Here is an 11,087-nt window from a genome sequence, read left to right as displayed (position 1 = left end):
ACAAGTTAACGTATTTTCCGCACTTTTCTCATAGTTTGGCGGGTACTGGAACTTATAGTCAGGTGCGACTTATACGTCAAAATTATTTCATATGAACCAAGAGAAACCATTACGGTCTACAGCTGCGAGGGTCCGCTCTATGCTGCTCCTGTATTTATGTAATTTGATGGATTCAGTGATGACTTCTGGACCTTTTTGAACTTGATTTGGCTTGTCTTGTTAATTTAGCCTGTTCAGCCTCACAGGGATGCTCTGTATGCTATTGTGTATCGTGTAAATAGGTTTTTTTTGTTTTGTTACTTTAACATGTACGGACATCTATTCAATCTGCTGTGCTGTGCTATTGTTTAGTTGAATAACTTGCCTTTCCAGATTCAATGTCCGTTCTTCGGCTTGAATTTCTAAAATAATTTTCTAAATAAACGCGATGTATAGTCCAGTGCGACTTCTATATGTTTTTTCCTCTTCAAACGCTTTTTTGACTAATGCGACTTATATTTCAGAGCGCCTTAAAGTCATGAAAATATGGTATCTCGTCAACTGATGAGTAATCTTGTAAATTAAGAGAAAATATTTTCCTGATGAGTTTTTTTTTTGGTTATCTGTAATACCGCGATTATCCACTAGATGCGCACTTACCCAGTTTATAAAAAACTGAAGCAAACATTTTTTTCTTTAATTACACTCCGTATATGTTTTGATAGTCGTTCTAAATCTGATATTGTCCTATTCTGACAAAAATGTAAGTGTGGTTTTGTGGTCCATGGTTAATTTATATTATAATTTAAATGTATAATTTGTATTTTAGTATACTTTTGGGTGGTGTCGAATAGAAACGTCCTCCTTGAATTTGAATAGCCACACTGTAAAAAAAATCCGTAGAAATTACAATGTTATTGCAGCTGGGTTGCCGGTAATTTACCGTTGATTTACATTTATGTTATTTACTGGCAAGAGTTTGTTCAAAGTTAAATAAATTTTAAATATTAACAAGTCTTTATCTTTACAGAATAAAACTATACAATAACAGCCTCATGCAAAGCATTCTGGGAACCAGAAATCATCATCAACCTTTTTCTGTTTTTGCTTCAGATTTTGTTTCCCAGAATGTTTTGCTTGATGCTGTTTTTTTAGTTTTACTCTGTAAAGATAATACGGAGCTTCTGAGGGGACATTTGCAAAAAATAAAAAATTTGAGTGGACATTTGCAAAAAAATAAATAATAAATATATAAAAATAAATAATAAGGCTTTTGCGTGCGCACGAGAAACGTATGTCGTGCCCACGAGAAACCTATGTCGTGCGCACGAGAAACGTATCGCGTGCGCACGAGATATTTCTGCATGTTGACGTCATACTAATAACCACACTCCAGTCTAGTAGGTGGCAGTAATGCACCTTTGAGATGAGTTGCCAACCGCCATTAAAACTCAAAGAAGGAGAAGTTCCGGATGCATCACTCTCTGCCAAACGAAAACAAAATTATGGATGCGCACGAATTAATTGAGATTTATTTTAAACTTGGCCTTCAATACAAAGACATTGTTTCTGTTCTTGCACTTCGACACAGATATGTAATTTCTGAGCGACATTTAAAACGCATTTTGAGGTCTAGACGCCTGTTTCGACGAAAAGAATACTCAAGTATCGAAGACGCCATTGCATTTATTCAGCATCAACTCCAAACATCAGGCCAGCTACACGGATACAGGTGGATGCATGAAAAGTGTAAAGAAAATGGATTACATATTAGAAAAGAACATGTTCGCTTAATTTTGAGCTCGTTAGATCCTGGTGGAGTAGAATTTAGGAGAGCCCGACGTCTTCATCGACGTAACTATTTCGCAAAAGGACCGAATTACATCTGGCATTTTGATTCATATGATAAACTAAAGCCATATGGTATTTGCATAAACGGCTGTATCGATGGCTTTTCTAGGAAGATTATTTGGCTAAATGCGTTCACAACAAGCAGTGACCCGAAGGTAATCGGAGGATACTACGTGGAAGCAGTGGAAAGTTTAAGTGGCTGCCCTCGGATCGTTAGAGGCGACTGTGGAACTGAAAACGGGCACGTGCGAGACTTCCAGCGTTTCCTCAGACGCAACATTCTGCAGGACTCCACCATTGACAGCTACATAGAAGGTGTAAGCACGGCCAATCAGCGAATAGAGAGTTGGTGGGGATTCCTCAGGAAAGAATGCATGGAGTTTTTCATCTCTTTGTTCGCTGACCTGAAGGACAAAGGGTTGTTCGACGGGGGATTTTTGGATAAAAATCTAATCCGTTTCTGTTTCTTGGGAATTATCCAGGTGAGTAATGATGTAGTGCACACTGCCCAGCATAATTTAGCTATAAAGCATTGCATTACTCCTTAATATACACAACAACTTCATAACTGCCTCACTTACTCGTTTTATTTTAGAGTTTTTATTGAATTAATTAATTGATAGTGTATTTTAGTGAACACAAAATTAAATAAAATACTACGTATCGACCAAAACACAGCATGACCTTGTAAAGTAAAATCACATTAATTTAGAAAATAGCCCAAATATGCCTATTTGTGAAAAAAAATCATAATTTGCATCATTAAAAGTGTACGTTGTCTTATACAGTAGGTTTTTTATTGTGTGGTGTGGTCAAACTAACCCCCCCCCCCCAATTACATGAGTGTGATTTGAATTCCAAAATTATATAATTATTTCATCCCTTATGTTGTTCCAAACCTGAATGAGCTCCTTACCTTAATGCATAATAGCTGATGGTAGCTATTGACTTCCATCGTAAGAAAAACTTCTTGATTTCTTGCATTCTTCACAATATTTTATTTTGTGTTCAAATCAATTAGGTTTGGAACATGTTTTGGATGAACTATCCCTTTAATTCTAAGTCACAGTCATGGAACTGTAGGGTCGTAGTTATAAGTTTATGGTGTTTTGGGGGTACTTTTTACCCATCACAAAATTCTCAACAACACAATTTGCGGAAAAAAGAAATGAGGTGTTTATGGATATTGATATATTTTAGAGAGTAAAAATGTTACAGGTTGAATATCTTCAGTGCAAACTGTCTATTTATTTTTTTATTTAATTGCAGGATGAATTGGATGAAACTGCTCGTGTGTGGGATGCACACGTAATAAGACCTTCAAAAAACATCAGAGTGCCAAGTGGTAGACCCAATGTCATGTACTTATTCCCAGAGCTTTACAGAACAGAGAACTGCATGTCACCAGTGGACACAGGAGACCTACAGCTGTGCAAGACAGAATGCACATTTCGATCGTCTATACCTTGTGACAGTGATGTCTATGACATTTGTAATTCTATCCTGAGTGAGGCACATTTTGAGCTTCCAAAGGACTCATATCAAGCAATAGACTTATACTTGCATCTAAGGAATGCAATACTGACCTTATTGTAACCTCTGCTCAGGCTGAAAATAGAGGGGTTGGTGGCATTTTTTATTTACATGATTTCTGATGCACAAATGGTAATGCTAAAAAGTACTATGATGTTACAATATTAAAAGTCACTAATTGTTTCTAAAATACTTAATGTTATTGAGCATATGTTGTTTGTTTATGCAGGGTCCTTTCTATTATAGTTTAAGAAAAATTTTGTTCACTACCATTGTGTTTTTCCAATTTCTGACATTTTCTTCTGTGATACACAAATGTTTAGCAGAATGTGCATTGAGCAGTTATCAGCCTCCTGTCACCATCATACAATTGTTGTGAATGTTTTATGAGGCTGTTGATGCCTAATACTCTGCTAAACATTTGTGTTTCTCAAAAGAAAGTTCATGTAATAAACGACAGAATTGTGATTTTCTTGTAAACTTTAGACTCATGCAGAATGTTTTTCTTCCTCAATAAAATTGAATAAGCATCAAATGCACTAAATACAGAAAGATGTTAAGAACACAGTTGGGGCCTTTTTATTGACTATTAAACTGTAATACAGGCAATGTTTTGCTGACATATAACAATGTATACAAACATGGATACTCAACTCAGTAACATGTTTTTCTGCATTACAGTAAATTGTAAATGAAAAAAAATGGCAATATGTAAAGAATATTAAACAGATTAAAATTACAGTGTGTAATAAACCGTCTGTTTAAATCTCCATTAAATCCCCAATTAAATCTGAACTGTATGGACATGTTTGTGTATAAAACACTTCTATACAACTTTTGAATTACAAGTTTAACTCCCCTCAAACGAATAGGGGTGAAACAATGATTTACATCATCTCCTCAATTTCTAATTCTTAACACAAAATAGTTTTCCAACACTTTATTTAACAGGGTATTTAAAGGGATAGTTCACCCAAAAAGAAAAATTCTGTCATGTACTCATGTTGTTACAAACCCATATACATTTCTTTGTTCTGATGAACACAAAGATATTTTGAGAAATGTTTGTAACCAAGCCATTCGTGGACCCCATTCACTTCCATATTAGGGAGAAAGTATACAGTGGAAGTAAATGGGGTCCACAAACGGTTTGGTTACAAACATTTCTCAAAATATCTTCTTTTGTGTTCATCAGAACCAAGAAATTTATGTGGGTTTGTAACATAATTAGAGTGAGAAAATGATGACAGATTTTTTATTTTTGGGTGAACTATCCCTTTAATAACTATTTCTGATTAGTAACAAACAAATATTTGCAACTAAACTCATGTACAGCATAGCTATTCTATCACAGCTATTGTATCTTTCAATTCAGTGGAATTGAATGTTTTTGTATAAAACTCAAATTTCTTTAGAATGGAAATTGGAAATTTAAACTCGGCTCCATAACTCCACGAACACTTCAAAATCTTAAAACATATTTGAAGCTACTCAAACTATAAAATCTTAAAACCTCTTAGAAACTAAAATTTTAAGAATTATGAAATTACAAAAAAATGCATTAAAAAAAAGGAATAACTGGTGTACACAAAATACAATTAACCTGACTTACTCAATCTCACTAGTTAATTCATTTATAGAATGTCCATTGCAAAGCAATCTCCATTTAGTACATTGTCAAACTCTGCACGGAATTCTGGGTAAGAGCTGTATGAACATGGTAAGTCGAGAACTGCTCCACATGTATGTGCAACAGGCCTACGTCCAAGGCCAAATAATCCATTAAATATGACTTCAATTTTGTCCTTACACATGACTGTAGAGCCGGTACAGAATCGTAGGAAGGTCTCTAGCTTTCTTTGGTCTATATTTTTCACGTAGCGGTGCAGATGATTAAGGGTCAGCTGCTCTTGCTGGTTCAAGGAATCTTTTGCTGGCTTTAACATTTGTACCACTTTCTTGTTTGTAGCTTTCTTTGAATCGTATGCATCAAGTATGCTTTGTCTGGTCAGACTCAGAATGCCAGTTGGCATAATGGTGTGAAAGCAGTCAATTATAAATTTGGGCTCTTGGAGGAGGACTTTGTGAGCCATTGTCAAAATAGCAGAACGAATGTTTTCTTTTGGAGGCAAGCAGCATGAACCCATCCGTGAAAAGAGATCAAGTAAATCTTCTGCATCATTTTCATCCAGGTCGCCTTGAACAGCTTTTTCAACAACAGATTGCTCTGAGGCAGACAAATATTTCAAAAATGAGGACATCAAGAGCTCTTCAGTGACTGAGTCAACACCATCAATGCATGCCAATATAAATGCTGGAGACAACCTGATGGGCATCACACCATGATCAACATAGCCTTTCACCCACACTCTTCCAATAGCCTGCCACTCAACCTCTGAGTAGTCTGGTCGCAGTCTTGGAACTCGTTCTTCCTCACCCTCACACTGAGCAAGAAACTCTTCCCAAAAGGCAGTGTACAGTTCACGTGACACTCCGTCATTATCAACTGCATTTTCATTAGTAAATTCTATGCGCAGGACTTGTTTTAATACTTTGGGTTTTGAGAAAATTTCCAAAACATCTTTCACTATATTGACCCTCCTCACTTTCACACTTTGAATTTCTTTCATGCTCTCAGAATCCTCTGATTCTTCAGTTGGCTGTTCTGCAAAAGATGATCCTTCTGTCTGAGGTTGATCAATTAATGGTGGATTCTGCAGAATTAAAAAAATACTGTATTATATAACACGAAAAGATAACAAAAACACTGCCTTTTTAAGGTTATTTAAAAGCAACTAATACCACATCCAATACATTTCAATACTGTTGATAATTTAACTGTACTATATGGTGTTTAAAGTTTAAATACATTATGCATGTAAACATGTAAATAAAACCCTCTGTCGTGACGGTCATGATTGTGATAGTGACATTTTACAAGTTACAGTAAATGTTAAAATGATACAGTAATTCTGTAATAATTTACTCACAAAATGTCATTTCAAACCAGTTTGACTTTGATTCCATAGAACACAAAATGAGAATTTGTGGGGAAAAATAAGTTGAATTTATAAAGTGAAATGTCCAAAGTGAGAAAAAAGGATCCAAGCTATTTTATATGATTCATTACATTGTAATAAGATTCCAAGAATCTCCTGTTGTGTTCCACAGAAAAAATCCAAACAAAGTAAATGATAACTGATTTTAAGTGTTTTAATGGTGTAAACATTTTAACAACAAATAATATAATATCAATGATATTATATGATATTACCTGTCTAGGATCCCCATCTTCTGTATTCCAGGGAAGAGTGGAATCCAGAATGGCATTGGCAACATTATCGTGTGCCATTCCAATCTGGATCTCGGAATCCTCCAGTTCTATATCATAAGACACATCAACTGATGACCCTGGCTCTTCACTCAAAACCACCACATCATCAGATTTATGGTCATCAGGAGTCGATGCCGAATTTTCCTCTCTGGATTTTTGACTGGTAGAAAAGCTATCCTCTTCTTCAATGAACGATGAATGACTGACAGGCACAGGATCATTTGTTTGAAGAAGTGGTTGTCCTGAGTTTCTTGACATGCTAGTACTCTCTGTCTGTTGAAAGGACATACACATTAGAAGATATACAGTGTAGGGGTGCACGATAAATCACATTCGTATCCCATCATTAAAGCCGGTTCCGTGATTATGTAGTGCATATTAAACAGGAATATAGATATCCAAAACACTCTCGCTCTCTCTAAATAGATAAACAGGAAGCATATAAACATTAATGATGTGTATATATATATATATATATATATACAGTTAGGTCCATAAATATTGGGACAGAGGCACATTTTGTGTTATTTTAGCTGTCCACCAAAATTTATTTCAGTTACAGTCATATAATGAATATTGGCTTAAAGTACACACTCTCAGCTTTATTTTGAGGGTATTCACGTTCAAATTGGCTGAAAGATTTAGCAATTACAGCTGTTTAATGTGTAGCTCCCCCTTTTTAAAGGGGCCAAAAGTAATGGGACAGTTGACTGAAAAGCTGTTTTATGGACATTTATTGTCTATTTATTAAATAATTTCCTCTTAAATGAAGCATGTTAAAGGTCTGGAGTTGATTGAAGTGTAACATTTGTATTTGGAAGCTTTGGCTGTGAACCCACATCATGTGGTTCAGGCAGATCTCCCTACAAGTGATACAGACCAGATTTAGGTTTCAAAAACACCACAAATCCATCAGAGAGATAGCAGGAACATTAAGAGTGGCCAGATCAACAATTTGGTACATTCTGAATAAAGAAAAACACACTGATGAGCTCAGCAACAAACAAATTCTTGATGTCCATACCAGATAACAGTGGTGGATGATGGCATTATCCTCTCCATGACAAAGAAAAAACTCCTTCACAACATCATGAGAAATGAAAAATGAATCTGGATGTTTCTGCCTTCTGATACATCACCAAAAAACACCAGCGACCCAGGACCTTAAGAAACCATGGATGGAAATGCAATCCCACTGCCTGAACACTATTTTACTGAAGATGTTGTCTGCTCGTATCATGAGATGTTCTTGGCCTTCTCCATCATTTTTATTCTCATTATTCTTATACAGGTTGATATTAGTTTTATCTCTATAAATAAAGCTTTTTTAGAGCTTGTCTGACTTTTTAAGGAGTCTGATCTCAACTTTCTATTCTTGAGGCTTTTGTATCTTGTGGTGAACCCTCTGTATTTCTCCTTGTAATATCTTCTCTTTATTATTTTGCTTGACAATGCCATCTTTGCCTTCTGGAGAGTGTTATTCATTTGTTTGGACATTGTAAAGGTTTTCTTTTCGTTATCATGAGAGGATAATGCCATCATCCAACACTGTTATCTGGTATGGAGGTCCAGGATTTGTTTGTTGCTGAGCTCACCAGTGTGTTTTTCTTTATTCAGAATGTACTAAATTATTGATCTGGCCACTCTTAATGTTCCTGTTGTCTCTCTGATGGATTTGTGGTGTTTTTGAAACCTAAATCTGGTCTGTATCACTTGTATGAAGATCTCCCTGAACCACATGAAGTGGGTTTAGAGTCACAGCTTCCAAATGCAAATGTCACACTTCAATCAACTACATACCTTTAACATGCTTCAATTATGAGGAAATTATTTAATAAATAGACAATAAATGTCCACAAAACAGCTTTTACGTCAACTGTCCCATTACTTTTGGCCCCTTTAAAAAGGGGGAGCTACACATTAAACAGCTGTAATTGCTAAATCTTTCAGCCAATTTGAACGTGAATACCCTCAAAATAAAGCTGAGAGTGTGTACTTTAAGCCAATATTCATTATATGACTGTAACTGAAATAAATTTTGGTGAACAGCTAAAATAACACAAAATGTGCCTCTGTCCCAATATTTATGGACCTAACTGTATATTTATGGACCTAACTGTATATGTGTGTGTGTGTGTGTGTGTGTGTGTGTGTGTGTGTGTGTGTGTGTGTGTGTGTGTGTGTGTGTGTGTGTGTGTGTGTGTGTGTGTGTGTGTGTGTGTGTGTGTGTGTGTCCCATTCTCTTTAAAACTATACACGACAAACAACTTCCATTCTCTTTAAAACTATACACGACAGGAAACTTAAATTACTTTATTTAATCCATAACTTACCACTCTAGGCTCTCGTTCCGGTTCGTCAAAGTCTGAGGACGAGTCTGATGAATCTTGGGGAGAACTGTCCTTTTCCATCGTGCATACGTACAGTCGTAGCATTCTAAGTTTACTCTGCTCATACAGTTCATTCACTGTAATACTGGATGGAATTGGGGTCTGGCTGAAATCTCGCATCTCAAAAAGATAGCTTTCAGCTGGGCCTTTTGAAGAAATCCCTTTAGGAAAAAACAAATCCTTCCCAATCATCATCAGTTCCTCAACTATTGCGTTCTTTTTAACCGTCACATGTCGCGTTCCACCTCCATGTTTTGTCCGAACCTGGTGAAATTCTCCTTTATGAAAATGAAGCCACCCAATTTCCAGTCGTCTTGTCTCTTTAGATGCATGTTTATTGCCGATACTTGAAAGTTTGCTTAATAAACCCCCATTATTTGCTGGTGTAGGCCTATTGGCTCCTTTTTGGATCTTGTTTCTTAATCTCTGCATTGCAGTGGACTTGGTGGTTTCACATACTGCAAGTCTTTGACGGCAAAATGCTCTAACTGCAAGACGATCTCCATAACTAACAATGTATTTTGCAAGTTCGTCTTCAGTCATAATTGCAATGATGCTTAGGTTGACCTAAAAGTAAATAACGGCTATAAATACAATGGCTAAAAGCATGCATATAGAATAATTATAATAACTATAACTCAATTTACCTTATCCTCTTTTAGTTTCTCAATAGCATCTTGAGAAATATCTCGTGACCTCAAAAACTCAACAAAATCTTCCTCCATGTTGCGACCTTTCAAACGTTTAAGTTGTAAACACTCTTCAACCCCACATTAGACGATAAACCGGAAATTGCGACCGCATGTGCACGTCATACGTTCACGTGTTCACGAGAGTTTCTCGTGCGCACGACATACGTTCTTCTTCTTCTTCTGTTGAGTTTTATGGCAGTTTACAATCAAAGTGTATTACCGCCATCTGCTGGACTGAGGTGGCGACATACGTTTCTCGTGCGCACGCGATATGTTTCTCGTGCACACGCAAAAGCCTTATTTTTTATTTTTTTACAAATTTGCAAAAAAATAAAAAAGGCTTTTGCATGCGCACGAGAAACGTATGTCGTGCTCACGAGAAACCTATGTCGTGCGCACGAGAAACCTATGTCGTGCGCACGCGTTAGTGCGATTGTGCCTGCTATTTTTAAAATAGCCTCTAGATGGTGTTAAATGATTTGTTTGTGTGTGTAGATACAATATATAGCCTATATATAGCCTATACACACACAATTGGAAATTAATAAAGATAAAACCAAATTTCTTGTCTATATTTGGAGGTTGCATGCTATTTAGACTCCATGCCTTCTTCACTTGAGTAGTCACTTTGGTGAAAGAGGCTTCTAGACTTTAAAATGCGTTTTAAATAGGCTATTGATTAATGATTTTATATATGTCCTAATGCAATAACAGAAACGATGTCTTTAATGGAACCCAAATTATACCCAATATATTGGTCGCATTTTGGGCTCTTTTTTCTCTTTTAGTAAGCGATGTACGTGCTCTTTTAATAATGCTGTACTATTCATTTGCTTTTTATCAATGATGTCAAAGTCAGGCGCCGGGCCCATTTAAATGTACAAACTTTCCACAGATTAAACCCAAGTCTAATATATTGTGCCTAATATTACACTGCCACCAGTGTAACGGCTGAAACCAAGGAGACATAGAGCAAGACATTAGGATCTCAATTATACCATTCTTTATCTAAATATTTAAAAACAGCATTATATAAAAAGTATATATTATAAAGTTATCCCCGTTTTGCAGTTGGTTAAACCGCAAGCAGGCAGGTATAATAAGGGAGGCGCTTTAATGCCCAGTCAAGGTCCGCCAAATGTGTCATAGTCCAATGTCACAATGTTGCCCTGAGGACATCAACCACTTGGTAAAATCAGGAGAGCCCAGCTCTATACAGCCGGCAGAATAAAGGCCAGCGATAGGCAGAGGTGCAGCTTATGAAAAAGGAATTGCGCGACAGGTCCTTGGCGGCTAAAATCTCAATGG

The 11,087-nt window shown here is 36.4% G+C and overlaps 2 protein-coding genes across 2 annotated transcripts; one reads left to right on the top strand and one right to left on the bottom strand.

The window, feature by feature from the left end:
• The first annotated feature begins 1,445 nt into the window (after positions 1–1,445).
• On the top strand, positions 1,446–4,009 carry LOC135721605 (uncharacterized). The gene is made up of 2 exons (XM_065243966.1): positions 1,446–2,312; positions 3,100–4,009. Exons 1-2 carry the CDS (start codon positions 1,452–1,454, stop codon positions 3,424–3,426), a joined length of 1,188 nt encoding a protein of 395 aa, XP_065100038.1. The 5' UTR covers positions 1,446–1,451; the 3' UTR covers positions 3,427–4,009.
• A 988-nt stretch (positions 4,010–4,997) lies between these two features.
• On the bottom strand, positions 4,998–10,069 carry LOC135721602 (uncharacterized). The gene is made up of 3 exons (XM_065243952.2): positions 9,031–10,069; positions 6,638–6,970; positions 4,998–6,077 (listed from the first exon to the last, which is right to left on the bottom strand). Exons 1-3 carry the CDS (start codon positions 9,628–9,630, stop codon positions 4,998–5,000), a joined length of 2,013 nt encoding a protein of 670 aa, XP_065100024.1. The 5' UTR covers positions 9,631–10,069.
• Between the last annotated feature and the right edge of the window lie 1,018 nt (positions 10,070–11,087).

Source organism: Paramisgurnus dabryanus, chromosome 24, assembly GCF_030506205.2.
Source record: "Paramisgurnus dabryanus chromosome 24, PD_genome_1.1, whole genome shotgun sequence".
NCBI classification, from domain to species: Eukaryota; Metazoa; Chordata; class Actinopteri; order Cypriniformes; family Cobitidae; genus Paramisgurnus; species Paramisgurnus dabryanus.
Note: the sequence above shows the minus strand (reverse complement) of the source record. Positions and strands in the feature narration are given on the sequence as shown.

What these genes read in the sequence shown, in the direction of transcription:
- LOC135721602 (XM_065243952.2), bottom strand. Translation starts at nt 9,630, where the DNA reads ATGACTGAAGACGAACTTGCAAAATACATTGTTAGTTATGGAGATCGT. An exon ending in CGGAACGAGAGCCTAGAGTG is followed by an intron (nt 6,971 to 9,030) that starts GTAAGTTATGGA and finishes TCCTTTCAACAG; the next exon opens with ACAGAGAGTACTAGCATGTC. An exon ending in AAGATGGGGATCCTAGACAG is followed by an intron (nt 6,078 to 6,637) that starts GTAATATCATAT and finishes TTAATTCTGCAG; the next exon opens with AATCCACCATTAATTGATCA.
- LOC135721605 (XM_065243966.1), top strand. Translation starts at nt 1,452, where the DNA reads ATGCATCACTCTCTGCCAAACGAAAACAAAATTATGGATGCGCACGAA. An exon ending in GTTTCTTGGGAATTATCCAG is followed by an intron (nt 2,313 to 3,099) that starts GTGAGTAATGAT and finishes ATTTAATTGCAG; the next exon opens with GATGAATTGGATGAAACTGC.